This window comes from Scatophagus argus, chromosome 22 (genome assembly GCF_020382885.2).
Source record: "Scatophagus argus isolate fScaArg1 chromosome 22, fScaArg1.pri, whole genome shotgun sequence".
Classification (NCBI taxonomy): domain Eukaryota; kingdom Metazoa; phylum Chordata; class Actinopteri; family Scatophagidae; genus Scatophagus; species Scatophagus argus.
The window spans coordinates 15,709,826-15,727,589 of NC_058514.1; the positions used below are offsets into that span (position 1 = coordinate 15,709,826).

General features: G+C 42.7%; 1 protein-coding gene across 6 annotated transcripts in view; it reads left to right on the forward strand.

The window, feature by feature from the left end:
- scube1 (signal peptide, CUB domain, EGF-like 1) overlaps window positions 1-17,764 on the forward strand; it is a 104,053-nt gene that overhangs the window by 66,661 nt on the left and 19,628 nt on the right. For 4 of the 6 annotated variants that reach the window (XM_046378523.1, XM_046378528.1, XM_046378527.1 and 1 more), the window contains 2 exons: window positions 571-660; window positions 6,459-6,575. In XM_046378523.1, coding sequence (XP_046234479.1) covers window positions 571-660; window positions 6,459-6,575 — 207 coding nt within the window. The remainder of the gene's footprint in view (window positions 1-570; window positions 661-6,458; window positions 6,576-17,764) is intronic. The other 2 variants (XM_046378524.1, XM_046378526.1) reach the window with 1 other exon arrangement.

The window sequence follows — 17,764 nt, forward strand, 5'->3', positions numbered from 1 at the left end:
TCTTGTCATCACCATTGCCCCTTTTTCCTCACTATTGTCTCTGTGGCCACATTTAAGGCAGCTTATCTTGGAAATGTCAGACCTGTATCCTCCCTCCCTCTCTTTAGTGTCAAGGGAATCATTGCTGACAAAGTGTGGCTGTTTGATATGGAAGATAGAAACTGCAACAGCAACGTCAACATCAGAATTAAAACCCACCCCAATCCCGCTCCATCCCCCAAACCCCACAATTCTCCCTATCTTTTTTTTTAAACTTTTTTCATATGTAAGCCCTTGAACCTCCTCCCTTCCCCTCCCCTACCTACTTGCCTATCTACCGCTTCATTTTGTAAGCTACACACTGATACTGATCATTTTCATTTATTTTGTTTTGTTCTTTTGTTTGCTCTGGGGATTTATCATTTGTTTGGGAATTAACACTCTAACAGGGATTTTGGCGCTTCTTCATCGCTTCTTGCTTCTTGGCTTTGGTTTTTTTGCTCAAACGCCAAGAGGGGCTGAAGGTCTGGTCATTTGGGCTTCTCATTAACCTGCTGCTCACTGTTTGTCCCCTTGTCACTTGTGTTTTAGAGAAAGATGAGGCTGCAATTGAGAGCTCTGAGTTCAATGCCACGTCAGTAGCTGATGTGGACAAGCGGGTGAAACGGCGGCTACTTATGGGTAACTCTTTTCTTCCTCTTTCTATGTGTTGCCATGGCGCTTGTGCTTGTATCCCCAACTCCACTCCTCTCCGTTCCTCCTCGTCCTCCTCTTTTTGTCTTTCTTTTGTTAATCTTTTTTTTTTATTTTTAAAAACAATCTTTGATGCCCACTGTGTCTACTCCCACAGTCATGGTTTTGTTACAACGGTATCTAACGTGATGAAAGTGGAGTAAAAGAGGTCGCTGTTTTCCTTTAAACCCTTCATTCCCAACTCTAACTCCCAAATTTCTGGATGGCTCCAAGGTTTTTCTCAATGACTAACATTAACCTTCCCAGTTGCATCTTATCCCAAATGTTTCGTGCCCCATTTCCCTCATTTTTGATTATCCATGGTGCAAAAACAGGACACTACTAGAAAATCAAAATGAATGAAAAGGTAGTAGGCTGCACTTGCCTTGACATGAAAATGAAATAAAACTGTCTCAGACATCCCTGTCCTTTGGACTAAGTAAATTACTTAGGTCTATTGTTCAATCAGGTCACCAGACAGGAGAACCTTGTGACCAAAGGAATGTTTGCTCTGTTTCATGCTATTTCATCCAGGCCTCATTTTATGAAATTTTGATCATAAGATGAATTGATGGTTTTCATAGGACTTGATCAATCAAACTCACCCAAAATCACAAAGGTGTTTGAGCCAAAGTTTGGTTTTTGCTTTTTTGGCTTATTCTGAAGCCTCACTTTCATTTTCTAATGTTTTGAATTTCATCCTTCTTTATTTTTCGAAGACAGAGGTGCATCAGAAATTTGTCCCAGTATCCAGAGCTTCAAACTGATGTGCTGTATGGTCTGTAGTCTGTTAAACCACGTGCCATACAAGTTTCATTTCAGCAGGTTCGGACCAGTGAGGAAGAGTGGAGAATCTGGTTTTAGGGGCGCTTCCTCGTCCCTCCTCTCCTCCACTGTCTCTTCCCTCAATTATCTTTTAACTGAATATTTTATTTCTCCCCACTAAACCCTATTTCACCTCTTCTTTTATCAGCATGTCACCTGTCCTGATGGTGGTCCACATGTAACCTGTAGAGTTATAGGACTGCTCTATTGTATGTCATGTACACCTCACTTTTATTTTATTCAGGAAACAAAAGGTTATTAATCTATCGCCTTCAATTTTCCAGATTAAAAAAGTAAAATTTGCAACTTAAAAATCATTTCATGGGTTAGGGTTACAGAGCCAAAACTCTGTTGAAGTTGGCTTGACCTTTAAATATACTGGTTGGAATGGTAATCAATGTAAAACTTTTACGTAGCCTGATAGCTCAGCAGGTAGAGCACGTTTAATTCTCAATTCACCCCAAAGTGTCCTTGGGCAAGACACAAAACCCCACACTGCTTGAACAGTAGCTTGCTGCCATTGGTGTGTGTGTGTGTGTGTGTGTGTGTGTGTGGATGCATATTCCTGTAGTTGTGGGGACAGAAATCCGTTCACACAGTCACATTGTTAGGACCCGCCTTGCTTATGAGGACAAAATGCAAGTCCTCACGATGTAAATCATTAAATATTAGGGTGATGAGTTGCTTTAAGGTTGAGTTGAGGTTAGGGTTAGGTTAAGGTAAGAGTTAGGATTAGACATCGTTATGGTCAGGTGGTGGTTAAGCCTCTGGGAAAATTAATATAAGTCTGTGTAATGTCCAAGAAAAAGGAAAGGAAACAAGACTGTGTGTGTGTGTGTGTGTGTCTTAATAAAAGGCAAATTTGGAAGGCCCTTTGGATAAAAGTGCTATATAAAAAGTTTGTGTAATCCAAACAATAAAATTTGATAAGTACAAAATCATGTGCAACTTAATTTATGTTAAATGTGGAAGCGCTTCTGTATGCATTTTGAATTTGAAATGAATAGCCAAGGACTAATTCATGTCCTAATGTATTTGAATACCAGCCTAAGCCTAACAGTGAAATGACAAGTGATGTTTTTAATCAAACATTTAACATTTGAGCTAGTGTGTGCCGCCATCACGCTCGAACGAACATGTGTACATGCCTGCAGTTTCTGAGAGAACAGAGGCCATCCCAGTGCAGTACTGGCACAGCCTGAACAGCATCAGTGTGTTAGATTTGACACTGCTATCAGTTTGTCTACTTTCCTCGACATGCGGCGCTCCCGTCTCTGCCCCCGCCGCCATCACGCAGCACGGCCTGAGGCCCTAATGAAAAGCTGCCGTTAAGATGAGGACAGGCTAGAGGAAAAAAGGGAGCAAGACGAGAGGAGGGAGCGGGGGCGACTTGATGAAAAGTAATTCTAAGACGTTTCATGATGTTGATATTGAAAGAACAGCTAAATCAGGAGCCAGGTGCTGGACACATGTGAGCACAGTGTCAAAAAGAGAGACTCAGTGGAGTTACAGTGGCTGTTGCCCTGGATTCCAAATAAACCATCACGCCAGGACAGATGGAGGTAAGCTAAGCGTGTATCCATGTAGTGTGATCACAGGCCAGAGCTATGCTGACTGACAGCTGATTTAGGTGCCCATCATGAAGCAAAAGGGGATCTTGTTGAGTGCTGAAAGGTGATCGTGCTCCACTCACCTTTTTACAGTGGTGCAGCAGTTGTTGTAACTTGGCATGATGTTTTAGTTTACACAGTGCACATGGTCTTCTCTCTCATGGTCTCCAGATTTAATCAATAGAACATGTGTCCTTCCCTCACGGAAAGAGCGCTTTGCAGTGGTCAGCGTTTCCATGTGGGAGGTGTGATGGACATGTGTATACGTGCTGTCTTCCCCCTCATTCCTCGGCCCCTTGCTGACACATTGTAATCCCCGCCAATGAAGCTGCAGCGCTTGGGCAGTCTAGGACAGGAGAGTTGTATTCATTTGCTTACATCTTGCCTGTCTTTATCATCTAAGTAGGCCAAATAAACTGCAACTAAGAATGCTGAGATATCAAGAGTTTTGGGGGGTTTTTTTGTTTTGTTTTGTTTTGTTTTTTTTCAAAATTAGACATCTTGTGCCCAGAGTTTTGTAAGGACGAAGCGGAATCAAAAGTAATATATTTAAATGAGATTCAGGTTAATCTGATCTGAATCACAATGTAGAAGAGTTTAAGTTGGGGCAATCTTAAAGTCGTTAACCAACCTGTAGTATAGCAGCAGCAACTTTTTATTTCATAACCTGTTTAATCACTTATTAAATATGTTCGACAAAACATATGTGGAGATTCGAGAGTTAACTCAGTAGCCAGTTACCCAGGCAACGGAATAGTTTGACGTTTTTGGACACGTCCATATTTGCTTTCTTTCTGAGTTAGGTGAAAGAGTTCAATTTCACTCAAATATTGTTACTGTAAATATGAAGCTACAGTCAAGAGACAGTTAGCTTAGCTTAGCGTACATACTAAAAACTGGCTGAAACAGCTAACGTGGTTCTGTCCAAAGATGACTAAATCCGCCCATAAGCATTTTTACAGTTCTCTGCTTAACACATTACATCTTGTTTATTTAATCTGTACAAAATCCTAAACCTAAAAATGACATCTTTTAGCTTTACGGGGAATTTCTTGACCGGGCACTAATGAGATTGCTCGTCAACTAAAGCTTGACGAGCAATCTCAACAATAGTGAGTTAGTAATCAGAAACCTGTCAATTTATTCACTTAACTGTTGGCAGGAAAACAAAAATCCAATAATAAAACATGAAATATAAGTACGTAAACTTAGACGTGAAACTTCTTGTCCTGATCAGTTGGCAAAAAGGATGACGCAATTTATGATTTAAACAAACATAACAAAAACTATGTGACTGTGTGATCACTGTGTGATCCAGTGCTCAATCCCTCAAGTCACATGCAGAAATATGTCCACACACACACACACACACACACACACACACACACACACACACACACACACACCAGACTTGAACTGAAATATGCAAGGTTAGATGAAGGGTGTAGAGGCTTGGGGCAGGGGGGGCTGAGGGGGGGTACCAGGAGCTTGTCCAGTACATCAATCAGGCCCAGCGGAGTGTCAGTGTTCCTGCGTTCAGTCTTGCCCCGGAGCTGGGCTGGGAGTGGCCTGGAGAGAGAGGCTCTGAGCAGGACTGTGCTCACCCTCGGCTAATGATAGGGTCCGCTGTGCTCGTTATAAATCACTCTGACCCCTAAACACCACCTCCACCTACACACACATCAGGTCTACTCACATGCACCTTCACACTTACACAAACAGCCTTATTGACTGTATACACCTGTATACCCAGGCAATTAGAAGTTGTTAGTTACCTTAACAATACACATTCTCTCTCACACACACACAAACACAGGTTGAGGAGTGGACAGAGGTCTGTTTCCGTACCTTAGAGGGCCCGTGTGAGAGGCTACTTCAAGCCTTCCTTCCTCGGCTGTTTTCTGAAATAGTTTGCTGACCTGACCTCAGAACTTCTCCAGAGAGAGAGAGAACTAGACATGAAAAGGATTGCAAATGATGAACAGAAAGCTTGGATGGATAAACACAGTGAGAAATAAGAAAACAGAGATTAAGGGAAGAAGCCATGAGATTGATGTTTGTTTGGAGCTGCATGAAGAAACACAAACAAATCTACAAATACCTTCCCGTTTCGTGACAGGAAGCATCGGCCATCTTGGCTCTGACGTGTTTGTGACTCTGCACTCTGAAAGGGCGTTATGCTATTCCCTTGACCTCTAGATTTGGACGCGTTTGCCAGCCTGAAAGGGCTTTTCCTCGTTAGCACTTCACCTCTGTCAGGCACACAATCGCCTCTCATTTTAATTAAATGGGAAAAGTTGCCAAAAAGAAGGGGTACATCTCTGATTTCCGTGGCCAGCAAAAGCCTTTCACTTCCAAATGTCAATTTTTAATTGACGATGCCATAGTTTAAATCTTGAATAATTCATGCACATTCACAAATCACTCAGCAGTAAAATGTATGGTTTGGATTTTCTCTGGAATTAGTGAAGTCACACCCACCAAAAGCAGAACACTCGCTAAGTTTTCCACATTAGGTGTAGTTTTATTGAATCCTTCTCAACAAACATGAGTCAATGTCAAATTTCAGCCTCCTCAGCACTTCTTCAGGCCCATTGGGAAAGTGTGTGCTGAGCTTTGCTAAAGCAACAGCGGCCGGGCAGGTGAGCTAGAGTTACCATGAGCTTGTGTTTGTTTTGGGATCAGCTCAGGCAATATTCACAAGTCCGAGCAAACCTTATCTACGCCACATACAAGAACATTTTTCTGGAGGAAAATATACACGTCGGTTCTACCGAGTGTGTTTTAGACTTACAGCACTCAACCTTGCACTAACTTTATTTTTCTATCTACTTACCTTAACCCTGCCTTTTTTATTTGTGTTAACTGATTTCTTGTCAAGTTTGGAAACAGGACCGACCTCTGGGCCAAAGAGTTCTTCACCCTCCTTTTATCAGCACAGTGTCATTTGTTTTTGTCTTATTATAAACACTGCGGTCACTGATAAACTGTGTATGAACACTGTATTTCAGAGTATATAAAAATGTCTCTACTCATGACAACTGGGGTGTTGTGATGTAATTTCTTCATCTGTGTGTTGACAAAGCTACATGAGAAACCACAAGAATACATTATATCCTGCTGTGTCATGTTTTTTTTTTGTGTGTGTGTGTGTGTGTGTGTGTATTCTTCTACTGCATGAAGCTTTGTCTCAACCCACATCACCTTCAGTGTCTCTAGTTTCTTTGTCATGCTCTTCCAGAAGCAAGGAACAAATGTTAACACCCCTTTCTTCTCTTTTTCTTTTTTCACCTCCATCCCGCCTGTCTGCAGAGACCTGCGCCGTCAACAACGGCGGCTGCGACAGGACATGTAAAGACACCGCCACTGGGGTGCGCTGCAGCTGCCCCGTAGGATTCACCCTGCAGCCGGATGGCAAAACCTGCAAAGGTCAGTAATTAAACGAAAATGCGGGGAATATATGTGTGTGAGGCCTGCGAGCCTGCTGTAAGGGTAAAACGGTACACAGCTGCTGTTCACTGAACACTCTGTGTATGTACCTGAGCCTGCTATGACTGGTATCTGAGTGATCCAGAGCCAAACCCAACCCCGCCATCCGCTTCACTTCCAACTGCACAGAACTCCGGTCGCGGTCACCGCCAGTGCCGCCGCTTGCTGTTGTTGATTTTGCCAATGAGCATTTCTCCGCTTCCGACAGCCCGCCTGTGACGTCAATGACGGTGGTCCGAGGAGCAGGCAGCCACGGCGTGGGCCCAATCATCCCAAACATATTATTGTAGTGTTTTGGCTTTCCTCTAAACAAACAGGCTCACTGAACGAGGCTGACTTGTGGGTTCAAAATGAGTCAAATGCTGGTCTGCACAGTCAGAGGTTATTTATTCTCCTCAGGGCTGGATAAAGCAGCAGTGAGAAGGCTGTGAGTACATAGTAGGAGGCGTTCTGTTCTGAGTGCAGTGATGTATGGTCTGTTCTAAACCTTAATTTACATGACAGTACACGGTGAAAGAGCTAATCAATGCTTCAGTTGTTTCTCCTGTTCAGAGATGAAGAGCAGAGTTTCCAGGCTTTGTTTCCTGCAGATATTCAAAGTAACATTCAGTCTAGATTATGTCATTCAGGTTGGTATCTTCAAAACCGTTTTTATCACAGTAGTTTCTTTAGTTGTTATCTCTCTGCTGTTGCTCAGCAAAGAATTGAAAGGAACATTTATACTTAAAAGAGTGAAGCTTCGGAAGACACCCACAACTCTGACTGCTGAAGTCTCATACCAGAGTGTGATAAACTTTTGACGACACGAGGACTGTGGATGAATGATTACAGAGAGCTAAAATATTTTGCTATTGATTCGGTGTTATATATTTTTTGAAGACAGACTTTGTTGTCCAGAAAATTTGGGGTAAAAATGCATCTCAGTCATGATTCTTGGGTAAAGCAACTTCCACTTACTCTTACCTCTCTGTACAAATGGAGATGTGGTGCTGTGGGGCACAACGCCACATTACAGACATGGTCAAGGAGATTCGAGAGTGGCCGTAGCAGTTGGGGTGCTGGTCATGTGACCACGACACGACTCTTTATGTGCGTGTCATGTGCGCATGCTCTTCTAAATTGTGTAATAATGTACGTGTGTGTGTGTGTGTGTTCTGCAGCACGTGTGTTTGCGAAATGAGTGTCAGGCAGTTTGAGAATGTGGCACGTAGGTGTGTGAAATCCTGGAGCCGGAGCTGTCTCAGGCCTGGCAGGCAGACGACGCGTCGGCAAACTTTGAGATGTTTGAACAGTGAGGCCCACACCAGCCACCGTCTCTCTCTCTCTCTCTCTCTCTCTCTCTCTCTCCCACCCATGGCGAACACACACTCACAGAGACAGCACCATCCAGCTGCAGATGCAATAAATACAGCAATAGATCGTCAAATGTCATCTCGAAGACAGGACAAATTAGTCAGTTCCTTAATTTGAAGCATTAAGCTCCACAATTACCAGGTTGGAGGACTCTGGTTGGGTGCATTTTTGCATTGGATTTTTATCTTTATAAAAGGTGTTTTCTGACAAGCTGAGTCCCAGCCTGATACCAGTGAGTATACAGGTTGTACTTCCACATTTTTGTATGCCTGCCTCCACAGACTCAGAAAATATAGAAGTTGGATTGAGAGAGAGCTCTCTTCCTCTTTTGGTTACAATAATAAACGGTTTGTTAGTGAACAATGGTGGTCATGGTTAAAACATGGTTAGAACAGTGGTCTCCAGTGTGATGTTTTGCTGACTCGTCCCTCCAACCCAACCTCCTCTGTAGGTGAACTTTCTCTCTAAAACAAAGCCACCTGACTTCTTTCTTTGCTGCCATCATATGACAGCTGTTAGAGGGTTTTGGTGCTTTTGGGGCACTTTCTGAAACGACTGATGCTGTTGGCCAATCGTTTGGTTCTAGCAGTCCTGCTAGCAGCATCGTCTGCTGACACACATGTAACACTGCAAATGCATGCTGGGAGAACATCTCGTCCCGCTGGACTGATGTCAAGTCGTGCTTGTGCGAACACTTCCACTCTGTCTCCCCAGGTGATTTGTGGTCCTGAAAGAACCCAGCATTTACAGTGATGGAAAAGATGAAAAGTTTTTTTCAGGCCTGAGTTGAGTGGGGAAGATGGATAGGAGTGCAGTCCAGCTGTGCACCGCCCACATAATTTGGCTGTGGATCAGCCCCCGGGCTTCATAAATCCCCGAGTGGGGATCAGTGCTGAAGGGAGCTGAGAGACACAGAGCAGGCAGCGCACATCGATCAGTATCTATCACCCGGGCACTTAGCAGGAAAACACTCACACAAAATGTACGCAGTACCATACATACGTTGAGTGTACCTGATGTCAACATTACTGTTTGTAGCCCAGCTAGGCTCAGAACACGATGTGCACAGCTCGTAGACTGCAGTGTGACATCACCCATCGGTCTCTGAGAAGAGCTTTTAAAGGCAGCGGGATGGGTGACATTTTATTTTAAATTACTAGAGTGAACTAGTGATCAAACATCCATGTCAGTGTTGGATCCCAGGTGAAGATTAGGTGGTAGGAACCAGTGGCAACATCATCCTTTTGTTATTAGACAGTATGGAGCGGAGAGAAAATGAGAGGAGTGCATTATAGGTGATGAAATGAAACAAAGGTCCCTGGTCAGGCTTGAACAAGGGATGCTGCGGTAACATGGTTGGCTTCTCAAACCCAGGGGCCACCAAGACGATACCATCTGTCAATTTTCTAAACCTCTTTTGTTATTCTGTACACTCAAATTGGGTTCTGAAAGTATTTTAAGCAAGAAAAAAAAATCTAGCAATATAATCTCTATTTCATATTATCACAGGATAATTTTACAGTTTGACTTAAGTTTCAGATCCTCTTTTTTAGGGCAAATGCATTCACGTTGCGTGTTCATTCAAGTGTTTATCATTCAGCTATTTTACACAAACATCGCGTATTTCAACTTGTCTCCTGTAATAAGTCACACTCAGGTTATTTAATTCACTCTGACTCAACATGATAGCAAACTTTTGCAATGAATGTGACCTTTTAGGCTGAATTTCTGTAATAACAGTAGTTAGAAAATGTACAGGGAGCTAATCAAAACACTTAATTCATTGTTTTAGGCATAATTATTGTTATTTCTTAGTTTTAATTCTGGTTTTCACTTTTAGCACCAGGAGACTGTTTCCGCCTGTCAAAGTGAGTTTGTGCTGCAGTCCTTTCTTTATTGACAGAAACCTTAAGAGCATTCAGTGAATTCCAAGTCCTTCCTGTAACCTTAGCAACAACACGCACAGGTTGCAGTGGCTGTCTGAGAGTTAACTAATCAATATCCCCTGCTGAAGCCTGTGTGTGTGTGTGTGTGTGTATTGTTGTAGCTGTGGGGACAAAATTCTGTTCACACAGTCACATTGTGAGGACCCGCCTTACTTATGGGGACACAATGCACGTCCCCACAATGTAAAAGATTAAATATTAGGGTGAAGAGTTGCCTTAAGGTTAGGTAGAGGTTAGGGTTAGGCAAGTAATTGTTGTTATGTTTAGGTGGTAGTTAAGCCTCCAGGAAATAAATGTAAGTCTATGTAATGTCCTCAGAAGTGATAGAAACAAGACTGTGTGTGTGTGTGGAGGGGGGGATCGACCTCGGTGGCATATGTAATCACAGTCGTGTTAGCAGCGTATGCACAGACTGGAGTATAATTGCTGACATTTAGCAGTTTACTGAACATAGTAGTTAGCAGAGAGATAAGTGCCACACTGTGAGGTGGTCTCATCTAATGTGCCACTAAATTGCTTGATAGAGACAGACAGCTCTCTCTCCACCTCTCTCAATCTGCGTCTACCTTGCTTTAAAGCCAAGGGGATGTGTCCCATCGTGCCTGTCTATCATAATCATTTCAATATAAACTATGTAGGGCATGTTTAAAACCCACCAGTCCGATAGAACGCCCTTTCATCTGCGCTGACAGACGAGGCGGTTCAGCTTCTCACGATGACAGACACGCCAACCCGACGAGGCGTTTCATCATGGGGCTCTTGTGCCGACAACTGGGTGAGGGAGAGAGAGAGAGAGAGAGAGAGAGAGAGTCTGAGGGAGAGAGGGGAAGAAGATTTTTTTTTTTTTTTTTGAACTGTTTCCAGATGTCTGATTAGAAGGTGCGCACTGGAGGTTGGATGAGTTACTGTTACTGTATATGTGTGTGTGTGTGTGTGTGTGTGTGCACTCCTTCCGTGGGTTAATTAACACACATTCAGGCTGCATGTTTGGCTTGTGTTTGTGCGCATAACAAGCTCATTGGATGTTGTGTGCCCATGTGCTTGTGGTTGTGTGTGTGCTTCTGAGGATAGCGTGTGGTCTGTGTACTGTTCTATACAGTACACAGTGTGTATTGGCTCCTGAGACACGTCCCCACTGGCCTGCATTCCTCCTCTACCTGAAAAGACCTGAACACACACACACACACACACAAACACACAATCAGATCACACTAAGACAAGGACTTGATCACATCCATTCATCAGGAAGCTAGGCCTCTAACAAAGGAACATCATAACTATGTATGCATATGAACAGATGCACAGTGAGAGTTGTCAGGTTTCCAAGTTTAACTCAAATTTTCAGAAAATCTGCGAAAAAAAAAGAGAGAGATGATGCAGGTTAATATATCTTTCCATCCATTAGCACAGGAAACTAGAACACAACAGCACCTTGTAAAAGACTCCAGTCTGAGCTCAAACAATTGAAAACAATTCTGGCAGCATTCTGTATTAGTTTGAGGAAGGTCACAGTCTTCTCCTTGGTTCACACAGATCTAATGTTTTCATCTGTTCTGTGGAAGCAGAAGCAGAACCACAAGTCTGGTTCCACTCTACTTTCTCGCACCTTACTTTTATCAATACACCACACTAGCTTAAAATATTTTGGGGATTTTTCATTATTATTATGAATGACATTATTTTTTCTTGTTTTCATCAACAAGGAACATTATTTAAAAAAAGCCTCCTGTGTGTTCATCATTGACATATAAAGAAAACTCATGTCCATTTCCTCCCGCTTTGTGAAAATGAAGTAACATTATCCTTGCCATCCTTTGGACATGGCATCAGTCAAAGCCTGCAAATTTGCAGTAGTGATCAGGTGGTAGAGCTGAGGGACAGAGAATGCATTATAATTCATTATGACTGCCCCCATTTCTAACTAACCTATCAATGGTTTGCAGAAATGTACAATTATACAATACATTTTCTTCTGGCGACTGGGCTGTCTATTATTGCTGTTCTGATAATCACTTTGGTGTTGTAATGTGTATGTGTGTTGGTAGTAGCCTGGCTTATGGAGGTGACTTCTCAGCAAGGAGTCCCAGATCAGTGGACCCCTCAGAGTCCACACTTGTCGGGTGTGCTGTTCCAGTCTGTGGTGTCCATCACCTTACATGACTGCAGCACGGTTGGCAGTCCCTCTTCAGGCCAAACTAGGCACAGATTACTGGCTGTTTTATTGTTATGTAAAACTGAGAGTTTCCCTTGGCCCGCATGCAGCCGTGGAGTGTTTGTTATTAAACAGAATCAACCGCTGGGGTCGTTTAATACCTGAATAAATACACGCTACCTCCCGGCCTGATGTCTGTCCTCTCCACCGGCAACACCCTACCAAAAAAACCAACACTCTCCAAGAAAACTAGATCTCCTGTACTCTGTTCATAATTATTTGTAGAGGTTCGGGTTTCTGCAAATGTATTCCATTTAATTGCTTTTTACTGCAAATATTTGGTAAAACTATATTTGGTAGAACTCTCCCACTATGTGCAGCTCTTACACTTGGAGGCATGAGCTGCACATTCCTACATGTAAGTCTAAATGCGGCTGAAGTGACAACACAAGAGTTTGATTCCTGGTTGGTTTGTTTCAGCCTGCATTTTCCATCTCAGTATCTCTCTCGGGAGCTGCGTAGACAGATGAGCCTCTTACATAACAGCCTGGCCCAGCGCTTGACCTTCTGGATGCTGGCGTCAGAGGTGAGGTGTTAGGGTTCATTCACTCCACCCCTACTGATGGTGTTTGGTTTAGGCTGCAGCGCTGATCAATCAGATCAGTTGGGGGAGGGGTGAGGGGGGTCTTTATCAGGCAGCTGAGCCCGACAGCAGCATCAGGGTTTTTCTTGTGGAGTCAGGTTTCTCATTCCAAACACTGGACTGCTCAAATACAGCCCGAGGCTCACAGAGGAGCAGGCAGGGGGTGGAGGGCTTGTTTCCTTTGGCTCAGGTGGACGTTAGCAAGCCTTCTCATTTGGCTCTCGGCCTCCTCCGTGGCCAACACAGTGTATGTGAAGAGTTCACTTCCAAAACATCCACCCTGGAAGAAAAATTAATTTCCCCAAGGTTACCATTCAACAACCGGTAGATTCTATTACAATTCCTTTGTATAGGGATCCTATTATTTGGATTACGGAAATATTGTGTTAAAACGAGTCACACACTCACTTTTTTCAGAAATTCATATAAAATGTAGTTTAACCATGAACTTGATGTCACAGATTACCTGAATAGTATTTTAGTATGCTAGGGACTGCGTACAAACTGTTATATGGATCTGATAGAACATATCAAAAAAATCAGAATCAGACTTAACAGGATGTGAGTGCTTCTGTGACTTCCTGTGCAGACTGAAGGCTGCTAGAAATTGTCCGACTTGACTGGAGCTTTTTGTCTCCGCTCCCTGCTAACACCGCCTGCTCTCATCCACTTTCCAAATGAGGCACAGTTCATCTCGATCAAGCCTAACGTCAGATATGAGTGCTGCCATCTCGTGCTGGTGACATCATTTGGAGCCAGAGTCTGTGCAGTAGTGATCAGACGTTGCAGCCTTGGGACTCAGTTAATACATCTGTCTGACCCATCAATCATGATGCTTCCCTTGCTTTTTATAGCCTCAAATACCTAATTTAAGCAAATTTATCTGAAAAATGAATGCTTGAACATACATCAGAAACCATCTTTGGGATAAATGAATTTGATGTGAAGTGTGAGTTCTTAGTTTGATATTCATGCCCCATCTGCTGTCATGGAGGGGGCGGGATTTATGACCTATTCTGCAGCCATCCACCAGGGGGCAATCAAGATATTTTGGGTTTGTACGGCAGCTCTTGCGTCGTCTGAGTTTTACAGCCAAGTTTCTAACATCATCAGTTATTATTACATTTGACAATGTTTTACGTCAAGGTCCTTGTAGTTAATGAGTCCATTATAAGTCCTTATAAGATACTTATTAGAATTTTATGTGTTAATAATAGCATCATAGACATATTTATTGCTAGATTATTAGACTGTACTTGTTGTACTTGTACAGTTTTTAATGAGATTCTCTGCACATCACAATAAAAGTTTCTATATAGAACAAGGTTAATACAATACTGAAATGTTTTCACCGAATGTTTTTTAAGTTTCACAGCATATTCTCAAATTATTTCCTTGTAACATTTTTAACGATTCATTTATAGTCTCAAAACTTTTATTAGCTATGTTCAATTGGAAATACTCTGTTTTTGCCAGCTTTTTTATTTCTTTATTTTGGTTGTTAAATTGCTCTTAAATCTAATTCTGGGTAGCTTTAAAAAGGCCCTAAACAGTTCTAATTTTGGCTTTCTGAAACCTGTAAATGGTGTGTCATATGCACGCAGTAGTATATACTGTGAGTAGCAGATTTGAAATGTCTGGCTGAGCTGTGTGATATTCAGAGAGTGAGAAACAACTCCTGGCGAAGGATGGAGCTATTGATCGAAGGCCAGAGGGAGATATTGATTGTCTAGAGTAAATGTCAGAGATGGAACCCAGGGGACATCTGGTGTGTGTGCATGTGTAGGTACAAACAACGGCACTATGCCTAATCTGTGTGTAATGAAAGTGACAAATGATTCTGCTCTCACAAGGGCAGACGGAGATGGAAAGAGTTGGGCGTTTGTGGAAGAAACATTCGAGTGAGAGACATAACATCACCACTCTGTGTGTGTGTGTGTGTGCGTGTGTGTGTGCTTGTTACTTATTTGTGTCTGTTGGAACAAACACAGACAACTTCAAGTGTGATTCAACCATTTTTTTTACGTCTCCGTGCTGTCCATGTGCAGTTAATTATTGCGTTAATTAGGAACGTCCTTATTAACAAATGCCTCGGTCAAGATGGCATCCGGCACTCCAGATGTTTGCATGATGAATGACATCGAGGTGCCCATTCATGTGAACACAGCATTTATTCCTAACTGTATTCTTCCATTGCTTCCACTATTCTGCAGACGAAGGAGTGTGGAACGATTGCTCAACAACTATTGGATGGAGTCCCATTACATTTCTATCAGATTCTTATGGTGTGCAGAGGATAAATCCTAATAATTCTGGTGAGCCCTGACAGTTCAGCAGCGCCTACAAGTCAACCAAAAATTCAACATCTATTAGATGAACTGGCACAAATTTGGATTTTGATTGGGATGCTTTGACTTCTCATCTTCCTCTCTGTCTTGCTCCATTACATTTAGAATTTGACTTGGCACTGATGTCAGGTAGATGTAACATGAGTTGTGACATTATTCTTAAAGGCCTCTCCTTGATTAACTCTGACATGGATTTTACCATTCATTCATTCATATGTTGCTTTAGACAAAATGTATAGAAATATATGCTTATTCTGAATTTGATGCAAGCAACATGTTGTCATGTCAAACAATTTGGGGCAGCAACAACAAAAGACTGAGCAAGTTTGAGCAACTGCTCAAAAAACACCCCACAGGTAAACGGGTAACAGGTAACTGCATCATGATTTTCATACCTAAATGTTAAGGAACAAATCTGCTCATGCAACACTGAATATGATTTCTTAAAATCTCATAAATGACTGAATATAATGAGATATCTGCTCACACCATGCCCATTTAACCTAATACTGTACACATCTTAGCACAGTGTGATAAATCATGATTATTTAGGTCACAGATGTTTTGTGGTTGTCTGTCTGTCAATACTTACGCGCGTATGTCCATCCCATTCTCTGGAATGCATTATCACAAGGACTCTGTGATGGACTTTCTTCATATTTGGCATATCCACTTGAAAGTGAACATTTCCACTGATGATGATGTGAGACAAGGTGAATGGGGCTTCTTTGGGAATACTGATGTTGACGTTTCTGTTCTTGTTCATCTCTACATTTGTGATTTTGGCACACCTGGAAGTTGTTGCTGCTGCTGCTGCTGTTTCCTGGATTGGAGGAGGAATCTTGCTCCACTTTTTCCTTTCTGTAATGCTTGGAACCTAACGGTTACCCTCCAATCTGTGCCCAGCTAACAGTTTTTACCACAGGGTGTCAGAAGTGTGCTGACGCTAAATTCATCAGACTTCTTATTGCGGACTGATGTGATTAGACATGGTCCTTCACAGTCTAGATCAGAACTGCATCCATAACAATGGTCTATTATATATATATCAGCGGTCGGCTATTCAGAAATAACAGAATGTAAAATTCCCTATTTGACCAATAAAGTATTCAACAAAGTTGTGGAAAGATGATAAGATGAAGTACCGGGGACTTCAACGCCGGGACTGTCACCCACTGCGCCAGCTTGGATTTGAGATAGTTGATTGAAAGACATCTGAGTTGCAGTAAACCGATTTGGGTCCTCAGATCTTGTTTAAGGTACTGTACCAATTCAGAAAGCACGGAGGCAAAACACTAGAAGCAAAACTCTGACTGTGCCACACGTCAGGCCACCCTCCATTCTCCCTTCGCCCACTCTCCTGACTCGCTTTTATCTGTCCCCTCTCTCTTCTCTCAGCACTTTATCATTTCAAGATGTTCCGAAGCTTAATGTATTTATTTAAGCTCAAAGCTTATTTAAGCTCCATTAAAGGTAATTATATACCCTGTTATAAGGCTCAGCCGTCCCAAGAGTGGCCATTAAGTGTGGGTAGATGCGGTTGTGCTGCCAGTGTTTGTGGCTGCCAGAATAGTTATGAAGCTGTGTCTGTCTGTATTGGGTAGACCCAGGGTGGTATCCACTGTTTTTACATAGGCATTAGAGCCGAGACGATGTGGACAAAGGGGGAATGTTGTGGAATTGTGTGTGTGTGTGTTACTCAGTTCATCTTACTTTCTTACTTGCCAACTCCAGACTTCCTCACTCATGATGCTTTTCTACCCGTGGTTTCTGTGCCATATTTTTGTTAACTGATTCTTTCCAAATTCACCAGAAGCTAGAAAAGACAATCTTCCAATTTCCTGGTCATGAAAGTCTCTTTACTTTTGTAATCTTAGAGTTGGCAAGTGCATGTTGAATGTAACCTGAAGGGAGAAGGCAGCCATCCCTCCTGCTGTCTCACAGATAGAGATCATACCTACAAGCTACTGTCAGCATGTCAAAGAAAGAAACGGGGAATTGGCCAAGATTGATTTGAATCTTTTGAGGCAGCCGGCGCTGCAGGTTAGACAGTCGAGCATCAGAGGAACACACAGCAAAGTAATACTCAGAATAAAAACAACAGACAAGAGGAAGCAGGAGCTGTTTAAAGTCAAGAATACATAACTGAGCAGAGAGAAACCGAAAGATTCTAATCAGTCTAATTGCTTCTCTCCTGGTAGGACATCACAATTTTTCATGTTAGACTGACGTGAACGCCTTTACCTGTACTGCTTTCCTTAAAAAACCCCAGAGCCTCATTCTCTTCCCACCAGCCATGGGGAAATCCGTTTTAGCCGAGCCAGATGGAGGGACAATCCCTTTAAAAGTCCGCTGACAGGGCACAGCGGGACACGCAGTTTACTACATTTTTACGGCGGCGGGCAGCCAGTTCATCATGGATTCCTGTCTCGGCTCCATATTTAGATGAAGAGTTCATTCAGCAGAAGCTCCCAGAGGATACAGGGTGAGAGGATCAGGCCAGGGAGGCCTGAGTCTACCCTGATGGAAAAACACAGTGGCTGAGTTACTGGCTGTTTTATAAGGGTTCCTATCACGCTACACTGAGGGCCATTTGAGAGCTTGTGTTGACTGGACCTCTCTGTGCTCTCACTATATCCTCTTGACCCTGTTAATAGCTGGGTCGGCAGTGATTAAGCTGCACACTT